Source organism: Esox lucius, chromosome 25 (genome assembly GCF_011004845.1).
Source record: "Esox lucius isolate fEsoLuc1 chromosome 25, fEsoLuc1.pri, whole genome shotgun sequence".
In the NCBI taxonomy this organism is placed as follows: Eukaryota; Metazoa; Chordata; class Actinopteri; order Esociformes; family Esocidae; genus Esox; species Esox lucius.
Window position 1 is genome coordinate 6,710,954 of NC_047593.1, and position 23,443 is coordinate 6,734,396.

Genomic DNA, 23,443 nt, shown 5'->3' on the forward strand with positions numbered 1-23,443 from the left:
TGTACGTAGCCAAGTCTCTATTGGCAAGCATCGCACATTGTAGGCTAAAGCAATGGCTAAACTCATTTGTAAGATACATTTACAATAGCCGACATGCAGCCCACGATGTCGGTTCAACACCCCGAAGAAGAAGGCGCCCTTGAAGAAAGGAACGGATTCTTTATTGAACCAGAATACACATGGGATGAGGGGCAGGACAATGTAGACCATCACAGACTTATTTTACAAAAAGCAGATGCACTTGCTTCAGAAAACAATCTCAAAGAAGCTCTCGATATGTTCTCAATGGCTTTGAGATACGGTTCTGTTCGCCCAGAGCAGTTGAGTACTTTAGTGGATTGTGTACTGCGCAACTTCAAGAAAAAACTGGCAAAAGACGAGGCGCCTTCGGAACGAGCGCTCGATGTTAAAGACAACGCCAGCGAGGAAGATATTTTTGACTGTCCGAATTGTCATAGATTTTTTGGAGAGCCAGTTACTATCCGCTGTGGACATACGTATTGTAAAAGATGTTTACAACATAATTTATTCTTAAAATGCAAGCGGTGTAGCGAACCGATAGCACTTGGAGGTAGGCCAATGGTGCTGAAAACGAATGTGATTCTATTTGGACTTTTGGAAAAGTGGTTTCCGAACGAAACGAAAAGGTCTAGAACTATTTGTGAAATTGAAAACTTGTCAACAAGCAGCGATTTCGAGGGGGCCATATCGCTAGCGACAGATTTGATTGAATCAGGTGAGTTTGGGGAGGAACATCTTGTGGATATACTACTTGTAAAAGCGTGAAACCAACGAGTAATTTTAATAATTCCCTGTTACTTTTTTGGCGTTAGTTTATTTTCGTGAAACAGGTGAGTTCCACTGACCAACGCTTAGGTGGCCGATTGTCATGTTTTGGACTGTAACAATAAGTTAAGTCCCTCCTCCGTGATGTAACCCCTCAAAAACCTTATCCTCAAACCCCCCTGTTACGAAATTTTGTAAGTTGGGCATGCGCACAAGCATTGGGTTTTATAAGGCAGGTCGTGACGCGGTGGAACGTTTTGTAATTACCGGTAGTAGCGGGGGTGTGAACTAAACCATAATATAACGTGTACAATTCCCACTTAAATATTCCCCAAAGTTCAAACATATTAATATACTGGTACATGCACTGTTTATAGGCCGGCTTTGATTGCTCAGCTTTAAGGTACTAATATATTTTACCTGGAAAATAAGTCTGAAAAAGGAATAGTTAAAATTAACAGATAATGGTGGCAATGCCCTCCAGCCGTTAAGGCCTACTCAAGCATTGTAATGCAATCTAGACAGTGTACTTGCTATTACATCAAGTTTTTGACTTTGCAAGTAAAGGCATACATATTTTCAGAATTGCTCTTTGAATTTATGTGCTTCTTTACTGTTAATTTCATTAGTTTTCACATTAGGTATTACACTATTCAAATTCCCTGAACATCAAATGTCAATAATTTTATGCCTACATTTGATCAATAAATGATGAAAAATAAAAGTTAATTTAGGATATCACAAATGATAAGTGTACACAATGCAGTAAACATCCTCATTGTTCTTACACCTGTGGAAACCTATCTTTGTGCAAGGAGGAACAGGAGGAGCACTGCCAGAGCCCTACAAAATTACCTAATTACTCCATGAGGGTCTGGCATCCTCTAGGTGGACCTGTCCTCACTGCCCAGTACCGTGCATCTTAATTGGCATTCGCCAGAGAACACCAGAATTCACCATTGGTGCCCCTTTCTCTTCACAGATGAGAGTAGGTTCACACTGAGCACGTGACAGACGTGAAAGAGTCTGTAGAGACGCCGTGGTGAATATTATGCTGCCTGCAACATCATCCGGCATGAACAGTTTGGCGGTGCGTCAGTGATGGTCTGGGGAGGCATGCCATTGGAGGGTTGCTTAGGCCTCCACGTGCTAGCCAGCAATACCCTGACTGCTGTTAAGTACTGGGATGAAATCCTCATCATTGTCATACCTTACGCTGGTGCAGTGGGCCCTAGGTTCCTCCTGGTGCAGGACAATGCCCGGCCTCATGTGGTCAGACTGTGTAGGCAATTCTTGGATGACAAAGGCATTGATACCATTGACTGGCCCTCACGTTCCCCAGACCTGAATCCAATTGAGAACCTCTGGGAAATTAATGCAAATTGGAACATCCTGTGATTTCAATTGTTCACTTTGATTATCGGTGGGATTTTTAATCCAGCCCTCAGTCAGTTGGTGATTTTGGTTTCCATCGAGCGTTACGTCATTTTGTTCTCAACCAATTGCATAATGTATAGTGAAGATTTCTTTGGATGTGCAGTGTTCAAGGTTAGATTCCAAATAGGGTCATACAGGACAATGTGTTAACTCACTGTTGTTAAAATGAACATTTTGTTCTGTGGAACATTTTATCTGTGTACATTCTTGTACCGTGGCTTTCAACCAGGATGTAGTATTCAGGATTGAATTTAAAACATACTTTATATGACTTATCTGGTTACACAATGGTTAAATATAAATGTTGATGTTAATACTTCAGACATTCTTTACATTGTTACATAATGTAGTTTTCAAAATACGTACTAGACAAACCTGCTTAAAATCCCTAGGTATGCTAAACAGTTTAGTGAGTTTCTAAAAAGAACTGTTCGATAATGAGTGTAATAGTTGAATATAGTGATGGCCAAACAAGGTTTCATTAGCATTATTTTACCATTGGGATATTATGCTGGCAGCACTCAGATTTTCTTTATCACAATAAAAGCCATCATTGAAATTTATAAAAAATCAGTCAATCAAATATGGCAACTTTGCATACAGGACCAAACCTGTCCTGACGTCACAGAGATGCTTAACATCGGAAATCAAGTGGATCTTAGGTTGTTTTTTTTTTTACACCCAAGCATATCAAAATATTTTAGTAAAACGTAATAAACCCTAACCTACATTCAATCCACATTTTTCAGATTACTTCCAGTAGCCTAGAATTGCAGATTCTTTAAAGTTCAGATGATTACTGGTGAAAAGACAATCAGATTAGCGCATGAACTGTCTCCAAAAACATTATTCAAAATACAGTATAAAAAATATAAGCATCTATGAGGATTGGTTACACTGGCTGCCCAGTTGAGATTTCTCCACTAATATTTTTTTCTGCCAAACACACCAGATCAAAGAATAAGCATTTTTGAAATTGGTGTTGTTGGAAAATGTAAATTTTTATTAACAAGTGTCTATTCGTCCTTTCCTCGTTCCGTCTAGATCCTGTGGATGAGGCGGTGCGGTGGTTGCGGGTGGAAGCCTACAACAGGCTCCGGCAGTACCAGCTGGCCCTGGAAGATGCCGAACTCTGTCTTAGCTTGAACCACTCTGCAGAGGTAGGTCACTTTTTTTTTTAAACAAGTGTTTTTTTTTACTTAACTGTACATTAAATGGAAAAAAAATGTTTGTGTCAGATTTCTTGAAAATGTATTTTTGTTGGAAAAGCACTTTCAGTTTAAAAGCCAGACCTATATATTTGTTAGTAATATAATTATTAAACATAATCATTAAAACAGAGACAATAAAAAATTTATGAATTGGGCATGATTGGTTTGTTTTTAAGTTTAAGTATAAGAACTACACATTGGCAAAATGGAAAAGATTCCCCAAAATATGCTTTAAATCAAAATGTTCTCTCAGCTCCATGGTGAAATGTTGAGTCGCAGGAAAGAGAACTCTCTAAAGTGTTATCCCCTGTCCTTACTGGGCCGCCCTGTGGTGTTTTGACATAGTAAACTAGAAACCACTAGCTCAGGTTAAATCATCAGCGATTTACTACGCCATGCGATGCGTCACGGAGAGTGGAGTGGAGGCTGACTCTGATTAGAGGCTCAGCCAGGAGTTCATACATTTAAATGGGTTAGCCAGTCTAAGTGGGTAAGACTGAATGGGTTACCTGGCACTCTACAAAAAGAACCGGTAGACCTTATTTTAGAACATCTTGGTGCTATAAACAGTTTTTAACAAGGTGCCGTCACTGCTGACCGATCGCATCCGAAATAGTAGCCTGCCTGATGATACGTCACTGCGTGATCCACAACAGCGGGGGATGTCAGCGCTTCTCCACTGGCTGTCTGAAAAGCCTTTAAGAGCAGCAGCACTCTTAAGGCACAATTTGGGTCAGATGTGGCTTTGAGGATGAGAATCGAAGAGTTGGAGGAATCAAAATGATTGGGGTTCGAATAAATATGAAGACACTAGCTTGTAGCCACAAGGCATATATTACATGAATTGTTTTCCATAAACTGCTGATTCAGTTGGGGACGTGTATATAAAAAAATCAAGGCCAATCTGTCAGTCCTGTCCTAGGCTGCGCTTGCAAAGGTGGTTGAATTCTAATCTTTGTCCACTGTCCTGTCTTTCAACCAGATGGATCAGATGTTTCTTTTTCTTTCCCTTCCTCTTTTGCGGCCTCTGTCATTCAGATGCCATGTAGTTTTCTAACCAAAACGCAAATCTTATCTTATCTCCTCCGCAGAACAAACACAGTATTTGTCCAGCTGAAATTCAGTAATGTACCCAAGTTTTTCTCTGACAGTTAGTCCACTGTTTGTAACGTCTACCCCCTTGTCCATCACCCTCCCAGGGTCTCTACTGGAAAGCCAAGGTGCTCCAGGAAATGGGCGAGACGGACGACTCACTGCAGGTGTTCCTTCACTGTCTGGCCGTGAACGAGGACTTCATCCTGGCCAAACGGGAGGTGGAAATGGTGAGACAATGACGAAGACGAAGACATGGAGGGAGTTGGGAGCAAAAGCAATTGTTTTATTTTTTTACACCTACGCTTTATACCCAAAAGTATGTTGACAACCCTACTTATTGAGTTCTGGTGTTTCAGGTCCACACCCATTGCTAACGGGTGTATATAGTCCAGCACATAGCAATGTAATCTCAGTAGACAAACATTGGCAGTACAATGGGTCGTGCTAAAGAGCTCCGTCAAAACAGCCCATCCATGAAGTGATAGATCACGCAAACTCACAGAGCGGGGCCGCCGTGTGCCGAAACATGTAGCGCGCAAAAATCGCCTATCATCTGCTGCATCACTCGCCTCAAAGTTCCAAACCGCCTCTGGAAGCGACATCAGCACACGAACTGTGCATCGGGAACTTCATGAAATGGGTTTACATGGCCGAGCTGCTGTATGCAAGCATCAATATGTGCAATGACAAGCATCGGCTGGAGTGGTGTAAATTATGCCAACACTGGACTCAGGAGCAGTGGAAACATGCTCTCTGGAGTCATGAATCATCTGGCAGTCGGATGGTTGAATCTAGATGTGGCGGATGCCAGGAGAACGCTACTTATCCGGAATGCATAGTGCCTGCTGTAAAGTTTGGTGGAGGAGGGATAATGGTCTGGGGGCTGTGTTTCAACATCTAGTCCAACATCAGTGCTTGACCTCACAAATAGCTGAATGGGTGACCATTTCCCACAGACACTCCAAAGTCTTGTGGAAATCCTTTGCAGAAGAGTAGCGGCTGTTCTAGCTGCAAAGGGAGAGCCAACTCCATTTTAATGCCCACTGTCTTGGAATGGGATGTCCAACAAGTTCATAGGTGTGATGTTGGGCGTCCACATACCTTCGGCCATGTAGTGTATTTTACCAGTTAACTTAGTACATTTACAGCAACAACCTATGAATTAGGGTAAACTGTCTTGCTATGGGACAGAACCACAGATTTTCACCCTTGAACTAATATGCTTCTGCCCCCCAAAGCCCTTTAGCTCCGTAGTCTATTTCTTTTAATGAGAAGCCAGGTATTATCTTATTTCAAGCTTGCATTTACTGGCACTGATTTGTTTAGCATCCATGAAAGGGAACACTGTGCGCCTAGTGATGGCTAGCTAGCCACGTAATTATCCTTAGCACCGACTTAATGGAATCAAGCCCTTGGGTTGTGGTGTGAGAAAAGCAACACATTAGCATGACAGCAGACTTGTTGACGGAGTCACATAAATAATAGAGAAGAGAGGCTGAGAGGAATCCGCTTATTGGAAGTCGATCTGGATAAGAGCATCTGCTAAATGACTCAAATGTAAAAAATAAAGAAGATCCAAGGCCTGTGTGCATGAGACATTGTGTGTTCTGCTTCCATGACAAATCATGTATCAGATTGTGTAGAGAAAGGTCAGAGAGCAGAATGCCCTTTTCTTGTTTTTGGCCGACGCTGTTGAATAATTGGTGGAATTGGTGGCAAGGCCTCCATTTTGCTACTCCTTTTAGTAATAATTTGTTTCCGTTTCCTACCACTAATCAACCCCGTAATCAATTTGGTCAAAGTATTTGGTAACTTTCCGGTTTTTGTTACAATGAATGCCTATGATGTAGGATTTCGGTAATAATGAGGTGATTGTGCTCTAGTCACTAAACACCATATCGTGTCTCAGTAAATTCCACATTATTAGCGGGCAGAAAAATGAAGCATTGAAATCATGTTTTCATCTCTCGTCATAACACTAAATGCTATGTTACGTTCTCAGTTACAGTCTATAATAAAATTACCAAAGTCGGCTCACCAGCGGGTCAACCCTTGTGACTCTCCCATTCCGTAATGACATTAGACCCGCTGACTCAGATGCATCCTCAGCGGTGCCCTACTCTTTATTGGCCCTGGTAAAAAGTATTGCACTAAATAGGGAATATGGTGGTATTTGGGACACTACCAAATTACTGTGATGAAACGGTTGCATAAGTTAGCAAACTTGTCTCGAGGCTATTGCGCATGTAAGCCTGGCACAACAACTATTCCAAGTTGGCCTTTGTGGGAGTGAAGGTATCATTCTATGAGTGACCTTAATAAGGGAATAATTTAGTTAAAAAAAATATACATTTGCTAATCAAAATTCAGCGAAGGGTGGCCTGAAATTGATCAGTAACAAACATCCAATTTAGCCATTAAGTTATATAAAGCAACCGAAGCTTGCACCCCCTGCAGCCTACAACACCAATGTTAGCTAGTGTAATACCATTTTATTTTTCACAACAAACTCGTTTTTATTGAAAGTCTGGGGAGTAAGACTGCTCAACAGTCCACGTGGCTGAAGTTGTTGTGCGATATGATTGGTTGATTAGGCGTTTATGCTGATGCTTGTTTTGTGCCAGGGATTTTTCAGTGAGGTCAAGTTTGACAGATTGTTTTCCATGAACGATGTGGAATGTGGTCTGAACGTAATCATAGACAGGGTTCCCAAGTGTGTGTCAAATGTTGTTCTCATAGAGTGACAAAATAGGCCTATGAAATTCAATATACAGCTTAATTTTTTCCATAGCTGTATGTGCAGTCTTGACATTTAGGAAAAGCGATGTTTGGTTTGGCGCGTGCCAGCCTTTACACCTCAGGAAGGTTATTGTCTGAAACTTTCATGGTTAGATTGAATAGATCGAGGTGTGTAAGATTGGCTCTGTGTGATGTTTGTGTGGACAGTATTTAAAGGGTTGTGTGTCACCTAAGTGGGTAGATCAGTTTGATAGTACTGGTTCAGACCTAGTTGAAATCCCCTTTCTTTTGATGCTGGATGGACCCCAGGTCTGCAATTAGAAAAACACCCATATTGTGTAAAGTGGAGTGGATGAGGGTTATCTTTATATTAATTGTAACATGACCTGCTTGGTCGTTGGTATAATAAAGGATGTAATGGACACAGAGAGACAAGATGAAATCCTAACCCAGAACACCGAAAGCCCCACGAGAAAGTGGTGAATAACATTGATTTATAAGATGAATCCCAGGAGAAAGAAGTAACACAGAAAGGGCAACAAACACGTGAACTGAATGTATTGTTTGTCATGTATGTACCGTTGACCATTTCCGGGGATTTTTCTTCTGATTGCAAATTGTCCAATTGCTAATTGAATTGCGTTCCACAGATACTGCACGACCTGCTGTCTCCATCCGGTGAGAACCTGAAAGTGGGCCTGAGGGAAACGGCGCACATCACCTCACCACACCTACGCAGTAAAATGCCAGCAACAGACTCCCAGGCCAAAGCCCGGCATCCCGCCCTGAACCAGGCCCATGCACGCATCGCCTCGCCCCATCCTGCCAAGGACACCCAGCACGCGGTACGAACTGGACTGATGTGGTTCGGGGGAGGGAAATGTCGCTCACGATTCTTGTCTCACTCCCAGCTCACGCGCCTAGTCACAAAATTTGGACAACGCCTAGCTCTAATGAATTGTCTCTTATTTTTCCCTGTCTATTTCAACATCCTTTCACCTCTTTCTCCATTTCCCTTCCTTTTCTTGTTCCTTGCCTCTCTGTCTTAACTCTCTCTTTGACCCCAAAAAAAGAATAAAAACTCTTTATATCCCCAGAATTCGGGTGGTTCTGAGAATCTGGAGCATTCGGGACTCAGCCGCACCCGCTCGCTGCGAGGGAACGGAGTGGACCGAGGTCTGGCTGTTGTGTCGGAGGGTCTGAAACGTGTGTGTTCCGCGCCCCAACTGGGGGACCAGGAGAAAGGCACGCTGCTGAAGAGAAAGCTGTCGACATCCGAGGGCGGACCGCACGTCGTCTACAGCCATGGGAGCAAGCACAAGAAACAAGGAGGTGAGTCCGAACCCGAACTGCCGCTAGCACACTAGCCCTGGTCCAAGGCGTTATGTCAGCCACTAATGCTTGTAAAGCAAGTAGCGCTATGCGATTTGGCAAATTTTTCGCTAAGTGCTAAGCGATTTGGCTAATAATTATTATGTAACGCTTTTTTGTGACCTCAATGAGACTGATTTCTAAGAAGAATTTAAATACGGCATGGGAATGGGCAAACCGAAACGAATGCCCTGAAACTAAAAACACAGGAAATCGTAAAACCTTTTTTTATAATCCAGTGGATTGCGCGTTTGCCTGAGCTGTGCGCGCCTATCCGCATACACTGGAGTAAAACGCCTGGCGTTCTCTTGCCGCCCCGCTCCGTAGCAGCAGGTGGTTGGGTGAGACGCGGGCCCTCGGCCCGGGGCCACAGAGAGGTTCCCAGGGATCTGCTGGACCCCAACGACCTGGAATGTTCCCTCTGCATGAGGTTGTTCTACGAGCCGGTGACGACGCCGTGCGGCCACGCCTTCTGTAAGAGCTGCTTGGAGCGCTGTCTCGACCACACGCCCCAGTGCCCTCTCTGCAAGGAGAGCCTCAAAGAGGTAGACACCACCGCCAAGTGCTTTTCTTGGTCCTAAAATGTGTGCACTAATTTGGGAATATAGAGAACGATTTGCAGTGCAGACTGAAACACTTAGCTTGGGCAACACCTTAAATGTTCTAAAAAATAAGGCCTAATCTTTCTTTTTCTTCCCCCTTTCTTTTCCCTCCTTCATTCCTCCTAGTATCTAGCAACCCGGAAGTACATGGTGACCTCTGTGCTGGACAGAGTGATAAAGCAGTACCTGTCTAAAGAGCATTTGGAGCGACAACTGGAGGAGACCCAAGAGCTCTCAGAGTGAGTTCTCCGCCTAACATGGAATGAACCTAGAATGTCTCTTCAAATCAATGGAGCAAATATCATAGAAGACTCATCGGAGGATGTTTTTTGCGCCGACTGTTAGGTTGGAATTGAATGAAATCTAAATCAAACCTGAGTGACTGCGTGTTGGCTAACCCTTTCCTCCCGTCCTCCCCCAGTCTGATGAAGAACGTGCCCATCTTCGTGTGTACCATGGCCTACCCGACCGTGCCTTGCCCCCTGCACGTCTTCGAGCCGCGCTACCGCCTCATGATCCGCCGCTGCATGGAGACGGGCATGCGCCAGTTCGGGATGTGTATCAACGACGCCCAGAAAGGGTAGGCAGACTACACGGTTCTGCCATTTCACTCACACAGAATATAAGGTACCTGTAGGGCAGTCACCATTGCGACGTTTTAGTTGACGATTAATTGTCACACAGATAATTGCGGTTAACAGTTTTAAGAATCTGAGAATTCGGCCCCTCCAAATAATTGCTTCAGATGGCTTAAAACCAAAATGCACCCAGAGCGTAGCAGTTGTGTTCGGCTTTGGAACCACCGCTAAATCCAAGCTGTTAACGATTTCTTTACACAAAATGTAACTGCAAAGCTACGACAATAGAATGTTCCTGTGCATAGGAACAACTCACCTCCTCGCTCTGCTGCACATATTATTATAGGGTAGTCATTTGAAATAGCTCATTCTAAAGATTTTATGTACAGTAGGCCTTCCTAACAGAGCAAAAAAAATATTGAATTAATCAATTGATTAATTCAGTTAAACATGTACAAGGATGATTCATTTTATTTTCCAACGTAGGCCTAAATACGCAATTGGACAACATTTCTATATATGCATTTTAATGCACATTATCTAATAAAACATATGGATGGAAATGACAGAATTCTACGTACAATATTAATAGAAATATTTCACACGCTGGTGTATTGTTTTCTTTTGTCGGTCAGAGGTGATAAGACAAAGAGGTGACTGAAACCCTGTTGGCCTGTAAACTAATAATGCAGTGAAATTACGTAACATTGCATTGCAAAATAATTCTAAACTGGGTTTAAACATACTGAAATTGAGAAGCAAATAAATTTCAGTGAATTATCCGCGCCTATAACTTTCCGCAGAGCAGTCAAACACCCTGCTGCACCCCTGGGCCAGACATCCTAACCGATTGAAACTGACCATTCGCGTTGTATTTGAGACATTTCTAACATTGGTGTAAAACTCGCTTTTACTCCAAAACATATGATTTTGGAATCTAAATGTAGTGCAAAAAGATTGTTTTCATAAAAATAATTGTGATCTGGCTCAAATATTCGCTCTCAGGCAATTCCATAACAATTGCGACAGCCCTAGTTACCCTGGTATGAGCACACGCTCCCTCAAATCTGTGAGAATGAAGAAACGATAGCGACGGGAGACCGGGGCCACACGCGCGACGTGACCTCGGCGGCGTCGCCACAGAACGAACAACGTTAGCGTTGTGAACTAAAACGTGAGCATTCCCGTCCAGGTTTGTGGACTACGGCTGCATGCTGATCATCCGGAGCGTCCACTTCCTCCCAGACGGGCGTTCCGTGGTGGACACCATCGGGGGGAAGAGGTTCCGGGTGCTAACCCGCGGAATGAGGGACGGCTACTCCATCGCCGACATCGAGTATCTGGAGGATACCAGGGTAGGAAGACATTATCTCTCTGGATGATCACATATCTGCACATACATGACAGGATACGGTTTCGATGGACCCATTTTGGCTCAACAGTGCCACTTTTACAACTAGTGGTCCAAAGTAACATATCGGCTGTTTTTGCAGGTGAGAGACGGCCAGGAGCTGACCCAGCTGGAGCAGCTTCACGACGCCGTGTACGAGCAGGCGCGCACCTGGTTCCAGAACCTCAAGAACCGCTTCCGCAATCAGATCCTGCAGCATTTTGGCCCCATGCCCGAGAGAGAGCCTGACATCCAGGTAAGCGCTTAAACACGAGCCACATCCCCACAGCACAGCATTCCTTTAGTTTAATAGTGCAGCCCTCAGCGAAACGTTACAGCGAGTGTTCGGGTAGGCCTTGTCTCAGGCAGCTTTTTTCCGTTTGGTTGCTAATTGGAAAAGACCCACAGGAAGTATCTCGGCTAATGCTGTGTTAGAGATCTGTGTGGCATGTTGCCCTACTGATCAAAAAGAGAGCATTCTGGGTGACTAAGTGTTAGCTAATCCTGTGGAGATAACCGCTACATCACAGGGGTGTCCTTAATACAACCCTGCCTTCCAACCTTTCAACCTTTCCTCTAAATAAAATGAATACGCTCATGCCTACTCACAGCCTGACAACAGGAAAATCCCTGTCTATTGGACCCCTTGCATTGTTCATGGGGTATTTGGAACAGCGCAGTTGCATACTTAGGATAACGTGCTTAGGTCGCTATATATGGAGATCTGGGGATGCACTGATAAATGACGGAGTGTTGGTGCCTGGGGGATGAACCGTAATCAAAACTAGCTTTAATTTCCGTCGTTTTTTTTCTCTACGCATTCTGTTTGCAAACATTCTTAATTTCCCATTCTTCTAAAAAGCACGCGCCGAATCCTTAGGCGTGTATGAGCGTCTGTTAATATATCCGGGATGAAACGAGGATTACTAAACAACAGGCACCTCCGACACGCCGTCTCCCAATGAGCGGCTGATTAGTTTCTAGAGGCTTTGGATTATAGCTAATTCACCGCGTCAGCCGTTTCCAGAGTTCTTTGGGTCAGTTATGTAATGAGGTTGTTAAGCGTCAGTTTGCAGATTAGAAGCGTCGTAAGTAATACATGTCAATCGTTGGGACCGTTGCTGTCTCCAGGTTTACGTCTAGCCAGTGAAACGGAAAGGTACAGTTTAAACCTGTCCAATCAGGAGAAAGAATAAACAGCGGTCACAGCTAACCGACGTTTAAAGACACAACCTTTTTGATTGGACTGTGGTTTCAGGACGTTCATGGTGTCTGGATCTTCCCACTAACCCCCCCCCTCTCTTTCCAGGCGACTGCCGACGGGCCGGCATGCTGCTGGTGGCTCTTGGCCGTGCTGCCCATCGACCCCCGCTACCAGCTGTCAGTGCTCTCCATGACCTCGCTCCGGGAGCGCCTGGTCAAGATCCAGCACATCCTCTCCTACCTGCAGAGCATCCCCAGCGAGTAGAAGTCAAGCTTCCAACCCAGAGATGGCTCAAGGACCTAACCGAGGGGGAAAACTTTGTTCGAAGCCTGGACATCGCATTTTTTTTTCTTTTTTCTTTTTATGTAATCAAGGAAAACACTGATGGATGATCCAGACCAGTAACCCGGTTACAGGATGGATTCGCGGATTAACCGCGTTGAAACTGAACACTGAGAACGCTTCAACGGCGCCCGCTCCAGAACGCGCACCACACTGGCGCTGACACAGGGCTGAGATCTCCTACCGCCTTCGGTGTCCACCCGGCGATACCGACTACCTCCTCCCCGTGATCCAGAACCTTCCCGCCCTGGCCTCCTGCGACCCGGTAGACCTGACCAGGCTCCCCACTGTTGCCGAGAGACCAATGATCCGTTTGTTATTTATCCACGTGAGATGTCTCTGCGTGACACCTGGATTGGGGAAACCTCAACTAGACCTCTGGCCGAGAAGCGCACAACACCCCCACACACACAAGCGATAATGCCAAGCCGCAAGGTCACTGCTGCACACTCCAGTTAGGCTACATCTGCGAGAAGCTAGCGAGAGAGATTCTGAGATTGTGTTTTTTTTTTTTCTTGATGTGTCTCTCTTTGTCCGCCTCTCTCTTACTCTACCCGGACGTTGTTGTAGCAACTGTGGCCATCTTGTCTCTTTTGATTTTGCGAAGGGCTGAAATACATGGCTTATCTCTCTCTCTTTGTGTGCGCATGGTAAAAACAGGAAAGGCAGAACTCAACCTCACAATGAGCCTGGAGCCACCCTGTAAGTAGAGAGAGGAAAATGGATTGATGACGATTGTCCCATCCAGCCACCTTAAAATGAATTTACTAACTGTAATTCTCTCTGGAAAAGGGAGCCTGTGCAATGACTCAAATGCTAACGTGGAATAAATCAGATTTCTGCCGAGGCCGGATGACGGCGGGGTGGGTGGTGCGGATGAGGGTACGGGCAGGCTGCTCCTGTGAAAAACAGGGGCTGACACTGTTTCAGATGAATTGCACATTGGTTAGTGGTAACCAGTGAAGGGATTGGCTTCTACAGTTGTTTGTGTACACCACAAGCCCAAGAAGTAGGAACGTGTCGTTCTAACAACACTGAAAACAAGAGGTGTGAATCTTACTTCTCTCTGGTAATTTTCCATGTCTAGCAAATGGACAACTTCCTTCATCCCTGCCACCTGGTGGCAGTGCAGGACCCTTGTGAAAGAGAGAGGTTTCCTTTTCTTCCATTTGCTTTCTTCTTTCTTCCAAACCATCAGAAAGAAAACCCTCGCGGTGGCCGTTTGGCCCTGTCTGTAGTGTCGATACAGTTGTGGAATGGTGGCGTAAAGAAGCCCACAGCAGCTGTGCTCTAACTTTTTTCCTCAGCTGAAAGAAAGGCACTTAAAATAATCTAAACTTCCAAAATAAGTTACTTAGTGGTTTTGGTGTCGTTTCTCTGGTCTGTAACATTTTGAACCCCTGAGGCATAGGAAGTGTGTTGATATTGTAGTGGGGATGTTTCCCATTCCAGGTTATTGACTCCCGAGAGAAACAAGCCAAAAGTTCCAACTTCCTGTTTATATCTGTTGTCAACGGAATTTTGAAGGACCGATGTAACTATATAATTTGACTGCCGGGGAACATGCAATATTTTGACATTTTTTCATTAAAAAGGACAAATATTAGGTGGATGTTTCCAGTGGGGCTAGTTTTTGCGGACTAACTTTTGCCTTATGCCATTTAAGCATTTTACTATGAACTGTGCATTGGATTGATTAGCATTCCTTTTGTCATAGTCATTTGTGTAAATTCTTCCATTTCCTTGGGTCACCTAATGGCTCGAATCATTCACAGTGTGTACAAAGTATGTAAATCCACACCTCTGTTTTGTGTAAATGATTTGTAAAAAAATATATATACATACAACCTTTTTTATTGTTTTTGAAGCAGCTTTTGCTTTTTGCTTTAATGTTTAAGTTATACATTTTCAACAATAAATGCACATTTTTTCAGCCTCTGGCCTCAATAAGTCTTATTTGCTGAACTGTATTCCATTGTTATTCTTCAGGATTTAGGCCATTAATTCTTGGAACTTTCAGTACTATGTATTCTATTGGTTGTTCAGAAGGCTTCCACAAGGTGGTGACCAAGACCCACCAACCTCATATTATATTTGCCAAACACTAGTTTCATGAGTCACCTTTTGCCCTCTGATGCATTTATTAAATAGGATGTATTGTGAGAAAAATGGGTTGAATCTACATTTTACAATCGTACTTATTGGGAATCAATTGCAACACCCAAATCTAAGTCTACACCACAAAAAGCATTTAGATCTGGATGAAATAAACAGTTAATATAGAAAATAGAAACAACGCAAACCCTGTAATGACAAAGAAGGATGGATGATGTTCCTTTTTGGTTTGGTTATCTGGATCCCATCCACACCTTGTTTGTGATTTTTGGCTTGACAGCTGAGGCGGGCTACCTTGATGACAGCATCATGACAAACTCTGTAGGGGGGGGAGGACAGAGACAGAGCAGATGCACTAGTGATTAGAACCACAGGGGCCCCAGATATCACAGGGAACGAGATAAGCCCCAACCCAATGCTATATCCGCCCTCATTAAAATGCATCAGAGACCAATAGCATTCACCCTGGTGAGATAATAGTGACATGTCATTCCCATTCTGAACTGCAGTTAATAAAAATTAAAAAAAAGAGCTAGGAGGTGATTGGTTTGCTGGTGCTTAGAACAGTGCCTTCACGGGGGTGTAGGCGTGAGGATGGGACCATTTTAGTTTTGAGGGTGACCCTCTATTTCACAGTCCTATTGTAGTACCTAGAAACACGGTACGGAGTAGCCCACCTTCCATTAAAAAAAAAAGAAAAAGCCATTTGTTAGTGAAAACCTGGTACATAGTGTGGCGGTTTAAGAAAGAAAAGGTTAGCTCTATTTCAAATTCAGCATCAACCCAATGACTGTTCGCCAGCTCGCCTATTTTCACAAAAATTCTCAGAATCAAGCAGCTAACGGAGTGTCACCGATTTCGCGGAAGCCACCGGAAACCCTCGGCGGTTGTCGCGCATGTCAATCAAACACCTGTCGATTCACCTGTAAATCACCATGTGGTTTCAGCCACTAGTTATGCAGCTATTGGTGCTCCAATTCATCATTCTGGTCCTACGAGTATTTGAATTTTTTTTATCTACGTATATATGTGTTTTAACACGTTGTTCTCCCCTTCCAATATTCAATCACGATTAGGGTATGGCCTTGCCTCGTAGAAACAACTGCACAGCAGGTGCGAGATAATTGAAGATCAGAAAGAAGCACACCTCTTATCAAACTGCTTGCTCAACCAGAAAGATGTCGCTGGCACACTTGCTTGGGGTGAACGCTTCCCATGCCAACAAACACGACTGACATCACTGGGGCCTGATTTAAGAACACAACCAGACAACTCTCTGCTAGAAAATCAATCACTGTCGGTACGCCGCGAACAGTTTTCGAACACATGGCGGCAATGACATGGAGTAGCCCACAGCAACACTCGGATCCAGCCTGGGTTAGTTCTGGAATGATACATTTAAAAAAAAAAAAAACAACGATTGACTGCAATGGACTAAATGGCACGCTATTCACTACAGTTGGCGCTCAAGGCCAATGACTTATTGGGGGATGGCTGGAGGGCTCAGTATTATTTGTTAGAGGTAGGCCAGTTGTGTCGTCCCAGGAAGCGTTTACAGCGAGTAGGCCAACAGCTTATTGATCCCCAGCTAACACGGACATGTTTAAAAATGATAATTGATTCAGCGGGCATGTACCCTACTGAGTGACTTGACACGAAAAAGACGTCCATTGTAACCTACGGTTATTGCTATGTGCCCATGCCAGTGCGTGTGTGCTCTGTCAAAAGTCCACAAGCTGCCCGAAAGTGTACGTTCCATGTGTGGCTGAGCGCCCCGCGCAGTGGTTACAGGTTGGGTATCGGTTGCATTAATCCACTACCCATTGCATTGGGTTATATCCACATTCATTTCCCTCTCCTCCCGTACTCCGTTTCCTAGGTCCTACCTCCTGTGTGTTCTCATATCCCCCACTCCTACCACATCCCATAATTTCCTCCTCTACCTCTTTCTTTCAACCATTGTCTTCTTGGCCATCTCACTCCCCAAGTTATGGTTTTCAGTGGAAACGGGAAGCGGGAGCATGTGACTTCATTAGCTTTTGAACTTGCTGGTGAACATTTTAATTAAAGGAATAAATGAGTAAAGGAGTGGAGGAAAATAACTGTCGGTTCTTCCATACAGGTGTACAGCAAGACCGGATTAACCAGTTAACATCCTGTCATGCTCTGATCCATGTATAAAAATACTGAACAGGCCCAGTTACAATTGATTTATGGATGATGATGGCCAGAGGGAAGATCTAAGTGTTACAGCACTCTCCACCACCATCACCAAAAAAACAAATGAGGGAATATCTTTTGGAAGAATGGTAGTAGAAGAATCGATGCCAATCTCACTGAGACACTGTTGGTTTTTCCTTTGGGTTAAGGGACCCTTGATATTTCCTCTTCCCGCCTCCTCCATTCCTAACCCAAAGAATATCCCCCGCCCCTACCCTCATCCCCTTCCTGTCCTTCAACTAATCCCCCCCATCTCACCGTCAAAGTCAATGTTCCCGTCCTTGTTGAGGTCAATGTCCTGGAGGATCTCCTCGAGCTCGCCCTTCTTCAGCTTCTCGCCCAGCAGGGCCTTCATGCTCTCCTTCAGCTCCTCCAGGGTAATGCGGCCATCTCCGTTGCTGTCAAACTGGGCGAAGGGGGAGGAGGTGAGGGTGTGGAGACGGTGATGAACAGACAGGTGGACAGACAGACAAATTAGAACTTGGTGAAACTCCTAATGGATTTTGATACGCTTGATTTCCCTGTGCAGCCGAAACCATGGAATAATGAAAAATCTATTTTAAAAATAAACATGTACTCGACACAAATTTAAACCCGACTCGAAGGCTCACAGACCACGAAGGGAGTCCTAACTAGCTCCATAGCATTAAACTTCTTGACCTTGCGGTGGGGACTGTTCATGCACTTTGTCATTTTGTCATGTGGTACAGATGCAACATTTATCAAGTCAGGATTCCTCCCTGAGCAAGACGACAATGACAGAAGGGACTGGTGGTACGGCAGTCGAAGAGACTGGTAAAAGAGGCGGGAGAGGGTATAAAGAACCTGCTGGTAGTCAACAGGCCGAATGGCTGGCGGAGGACTGGGCTGTGAGTGAACAATCACAGTGGATTTAATTGGTTGGTTTTGCCACTGATCAATACCAAAAAAGGCCATATTGTCATAGGGAAAACCAATTTTCAAAATGAAATACAAGTATAAAACAAAATAATTGATTGCATGAGTATGACACACCTGAATGAGCTGTGGTGCAACCGATTCTCTTTAGAAGTCCGGCTGCTAATTGAATGGATGTGACCTGTTTGCAATCAAGGTGGTTCACATGACTTCAGGTTAATTAAATACACCTGTCACACATTTGATTTGAACAGTCCTAACAAAAACAACATAATGAAGATGAAGGAACATTCAGAGAAAATGAAAAATCTGGCTCTTCTACTCATTTGGGTAAGACATAAGAACATTTCCAAGGCACTGAATATCAGAAGCAGCACAGTGAAGTCCATTATTATGAAATGGGGAGAATATGGCAAAACTCAATCTGCCTAGAACATTTTGTCAATTTTTGAGGCCAGAGGGGCGCTATTCAGGGAGCCCATCAACAGGCCAATGGAAACTCTATAGGAGTAACAGTCTTCCATGGGTGATCTGCTAGACACTGTGCATACTGCAAGCAAGGTGGCCTTTATGGGAGATTGCCAAAATCACATCAAATCTAGAGTTCTCCAGAAAGCATGTGGAAAAGTATGAGTTCAAGTGGATATTCTAGGATCTGATGGTCCTAAAATTGAGGATTTTGGCCTCAGTGCTAATCACAATGTTTGATGCCATCCTAACGCTGCATTCTATCCTGCAAGCACCATTCCTTCCATGAAGCATGGTGGTGGCAGCGTCATGCTATGTGAATGCTCTGTTCATCAGGGCCTAGAAAATGGTTTGAAGATTGAGTGTAAAATGGACGCAGCAAAGTACATCAGGACAATGAACCCAGACATGCATCCAAAGCTACATTGGAGTGACTTCAAAACTAAAAGATCAATGCCCTGGAAGATGCCCAGTCAAAGCCTGGACTTCAATCCAATTCAGAATATGTGGACAGAATTGAAAATTGGCGTTCACCAAAGGTCCCTGTCCAACCTGAGAGACATTGAGCTATTGTACAAAGGATGGGCAAGAATTGTAGAGACATATTCAAATAGACTCATGGTTGTAATTGCTGCCAAATGTGCCTTCACCAAATATTGACTGAATGGGGTAATGAATACTTATGCAATCAATAATTTTTTAGAACTATTTTGCACTGTTGACATTTTTGAAGTATTTGTGTTGAGCAGTGGCAAAAACTTTATAACTAAATCCATTTGGATTTCATGATGTAAGTCCAAGGAGGGTGAATACTTTGGAGAGCCACTATATATTTCAGGCTACTGGTTTTACATGATGCTGTCTGAGCATGTTTCAAACGGAAACTGTCACTTGGGACAGTTCCATGTTCAAATCTGTGAATTAAGGAACATTATGTGGAATTTTAATAATGATATCAATATATTTTTTGACGCTTGGATGGTATATTTCAATAATACATTCTATCATTGTTGTTTATTCATTTATTCTCCTTTAGAACAGTGTAGGCCAACACACATCTATGTATGCAGTGATCTTTCTTACCAGCTGCCTGCAGAAATTTTTAAGAGCTCTGTCCCTTCAAAATATTCTGCACAAGTTAATCTCAAGTAGACTATTCATCTGGCAGATGGCGACCCTAATAACTTATTAGGATAATTCTGACAGTTTTTAGAATTTAAGGGATTACAGCTACTAATATTAGTTAACTCATCCTCCAAGCTAATTGGTGCATGTGTGATAAAAATTTCAAATTTTGTAACTAACTCAAAGGTAGGTGAAATGAACAGGACTACAAATATTAGTTTTTCTATGTTTTATTGTATTTATGAACTGTCACTCTGTTTCACCATGGGCAGACTAGAGAACAAAGTGTCGGAAAACAGGCAAAGAAGTGTGATACAGGCCAACAAAGTCCCTCTACACACAGTAGGCCCATTTTCCATGTAATAATTTATCAACAGAGATCACCACTTGCCACTTCTTTCTCCAATGTACGCTTTGTAGTGTCCAAGGTTGTCAGGTAGCCTAGCAGTTAATAGCATTTGATCAGTAAACCAAAGGACGCTGTTTCAATTCCCGGAGCCAGCAGGTTGAAAATTCTGCTCTTGAGCGACACACACCATGTAAAATATAAGCAACCACCTCATTATTACTCAAGTGTCCTACTCTCACCTGCCTGAAAGCACTTCGTAGTTCCTTCATCCCCATCATGTGAGCCGTCTCGGCCAGCATTCTAGGGCCCATCAGCTCACCACAGAAGTCATCAAAGTCCACGTGACCGCCCCCTGCCGAGAAAGGAACATCAGACTCTTGCATGCACACACATACACACACACACGCACAGACAGGCCCCCACACACATATACACACACACGCACACATACACACGCGCACACACACACACACATACACACACACACACACACACACACGCACACATACACACAAGCACACACAAGAGCCCTTGCACCTGCCTAAGCGGGGAGATCAATCAAATGTTCCCAACCTCAAAAACAGACATTAGTCTCTCGCGCCCGTGTCACCCACGCAGACGCACGCCCCCCCCCTTCACTTCCAACGGACACATCAGTCACGCACACGCATTCACAGATTACGGAGAGAAACATGAGTCGATGGCACAAACACACCCACGCAAACACCCACATTTCATCTTGATCTGCTGTATGATCTCGATGAGCTCCATCTCAGTGGGCATGTAACCCATGGTCCTCATGCAATCGGCCACGTCTTTGTAATGCAGGTAGCCGTCCCCGTCGTAGTCAAACTCCTTAAAGGCCACCTGAAGCTCTGAGACACACACAGAAACACACACGCGCACACGCACACACAGCCATTTGAGACGCACAAACATTTGCAAGCAGGATCTGAAGGGTACCTTGTGAACAATGTGGATGCATTTTTATGGCATGTAAAGACTGTTGATCGAAAACAAATAACCCATAATGGCCGGAGCAAAAACACATTTTTAGAAATGTGTTTTCCAATTCATTGAAAATGGAGACCATAACAATCTCCAGAGGAAGACCTAAAATATCTGCCGCCCGGGACCTTGGACTGGTACAAAGGTTCATCTTTTAACATGACAATGACCTGAAGCTTAAGCCAGGACCCGGACCCCATTGAACATTTCTGGTGAGACCTGAAGATTGCAGTCCAGTGATCACCACTGTCCAATCTGAAAGTGCTTAAGAGGATCTGCAAGGAGGAATGGGAGAAACTGCCCAAATCCAGGTGTTCAAAGATGGTACAGTACAGTCCAGTCATACCTAAGAGCCAAAGCTGATATTGCTGCCAAAGGTCTTTGGCATTCAGGCCTAATGGTTTGATTTTGGTCTCATAAGACCACAGAATGCCATGCTCAGTCATTCAGGCAGCATGTCATATGTGTTCTGTATAGGAGTGACTTTAATTTAACCATTCTTCCATAAAGGCCTGATTTATGGAGGACTGCATCAATGATTTTCCTTCTGGCAGATTATCCAATCTCTGCAGAGACATCCTGAAGCTCTGTGGCCACTGGTTTCATCTTTATGAACAAGGCCCTTCCTGCCTGGTTACTTAGTTTGGCCGGACAGAGTTTTAGAAAGTCTCATAATGATTAAGCCCGCCGTTTTTCTAGAAACTTTAGAAGTGTCTCAAGATCTATTCCTCGACAATTCTGAGGACTCTCTGAGGTCTAGGGTGAGTTTCTCGGACTTCATGGCATGGTTTTTGTTTTAACATAGACTGTGAAGTGTAGGATCCCATTATGGGCAATTTTTTGTCGATTGAAAAAATGTAATCAATTATGAATTTAGTTTATAACACAACAAACGTGTGCCTTGAAGCATGGCCGTGTTAGAAAGGCCAGTAGCCTCTTCAATCTCGGATGATCACTACGTTGATGTTTGATTTACGTAAGCTAGCTGTCGCCCGGCTGCTAATGAAGACGTGCTAACGTTGACGTCCTTTAAGTGAACCAGTAGGTTGAACTGTCGCCTGGTGCGTGGTAAATGTGTCATCAATATTAGTCTTACCTTCCAACTCCTCAGGCATCAGCTCCCTGTCCTGCAGTAAACAGATTGAGAAGGAAGATTAAAAGAGTGCATTTGAGGGTGCTCTGTAAATCTCCGCTCCATTAAAACGAAGTAGTCCCTTGAGAAATTTACCCCACGTTAATCTGCCTTTTTTATTATTATTTTCTTAACCGCCGTATTAGACTAACATGCATATCATCTCGATACCCCTGCTCGCCTGACAGAGACCCTAATGGGATTACTCCACGACATGCCTTTCTAATCTGCGGAGTGACACACAAAGTTTACGAGTGAGCGCCTGCACACACGCAAAGTGACAAAGTGCGACTACCGTGCTCCCAATAACTCACTCACAGTAACTCATTTCTCTCTTTCTCGCACGCACACACCAACACTTCTTAATGCATGCAATCACTTTCATCTTATTCACACACACACACATGAATAAATACCAGCCTTTATTCAAGATATGTCAACAACAAAGCCACACGCGGGCAAACACGCTGACCGGGCAATATTTCCACCTTACACTAATGCCCATTCAGGTGTGTTTTTCAAGGTGACTTTGGAGAGATCTGTATGTTTTTGGAGCCACAGACGGATGGGTCGTATGACTCATCTGGTGGGGAAGCAAGACGAAGCTTAGAGCCCAAGAAACATTTCATAACGTAGAGAGTAGCTGAAACAGGAGCATGCTGAAGTGAATGAGTCTCACTGGAGTCAGAGATAGGCCTGGAGGCTGGATAGAAAGCAACAACATGATAGTGACAGTGAGTGCAATGCGCCAGAATTCAGATGAAAGTGTTGAGTGGATTGTGTCAGAAGCTGGGAATGGAAACAAATGCTGACAATTCTGAACTACACTGATACAGCACAGAAACTGGTTGACAATATTAAAGGGGCCTTAGGTATGACTTTTACTGTGCTACTAGCATTAATACAAAGCGTGAACTACAAGTAGACAGCTGCAGTTAATGTTAGTGTTTCAAAAAAAACATTTGAATGCGATATTCCCTGTTCAAACTATCTCACCGGTCTTGTTATCAGTTTGCATTGACATGTAGGCTCCTCATACTCGCTTCTGACACAGCGCTACCCCACCTGACCCTGGACTAAATACGGTCGTAAGCAATAAGAGAAGCGGAGGAAGAGACAAGTAGTGTTATTTAAATTCAGCCTTGTAAACATTTGAGGCAGGATTCTACACAGTGCCCCTTTAAATACTGCTAGCGCAAAGAGTAGCAATAAATATACTGAGATCCAGTAAACACTGCGACACAAACACTGGTGCCACAGGCTAAAAACAGCCACATGTTAATGACATAGAATCCCACCGGCAGCCTATACAGATGACAGCATAAATCAAATCAACTAATATTGGCCACTTGTCGAAAGAAAACAGAGGTGGAC

General features: G+C 43.9%; 2 protein-coding genes across 6 annotated transcripts in view; one reads left to right on the plus strand and one right to left on the minus strand.

The window, feature by feature from the left end:
* Positions 1-13,266, plus strand: lonrf1l (LON peptidase N-terminal domain and ring finger 1, like). Of its 2 annotated transcripts, none has more exons than XM_010903894.4 (11): positions 1-736; positions 3,268-3,383; positions 4,634-4,756; positions 7,919-8,113; positions 8,366-8,600; positions 8,967-9,184; positions 9,368-9,480; positions 9,663-9,821; positions 11,012-11,174; positions 11,313-11,465; positions 12,519-13,266. In XM_010903894.4, the coding sequence occupies exons 1-11, from the start codon at positions 94-96 to the stop codon at positions 12,675-12,677; spliced, it is 2,277 nt and encodes a 758-aa protein (XP_010902196.2). In that variant the 5' UTR covers positions 1-93; the 3' UTR covers positions 12,678-13,266. The 2 variants fall into 2 exon arrangements, with proteins under 2 accessions (XP_010902196.2, XP_010902197.2); XM_010903895.4 differs by having other exon boundaries at positions 8,970-9,184.
* Positions 4,756-23,443, minus strand: part of cabp4 (calcium binding protein 4) — a 26,870-nt gene continuing 8,182 nt past the window's right edge. For 2 of the 4 annotated variants that reach the window (XM_034291125.1, XM_034291127.1), the window contains 5 exons: positions 22,034-22,064; positions 20,661-20,804; positions 20,169-20,281; positions 17,349-17,496; positions 4,756-7,579 (listed from right to left, as the gene is read on the minus strand). In XM_034291125.1, the coding sequence (XP_034147016.1) occupies positions 7,536-7,579; positions 17,349-17,496; positions 20,169-20,281; positions 20,661-20,804; positions 22,034-22,064 (480 nt within the window). In that variant the 3' untranslated portion in view covers positions 4,756-7,535. Of the gene's footprint in view, positions 7,580-14,594; positions 15,190-17,348; positions 17,497-20,168; positions 20,282-20,660; positions 20,805-22,033; positions 22,065-22,221; positions 22,319-23,443 lie in introns of those variants that run through there. The other 2 variants (XM_034291126.1, XM_010903891.3) reach the window with 2 other exon arrangements.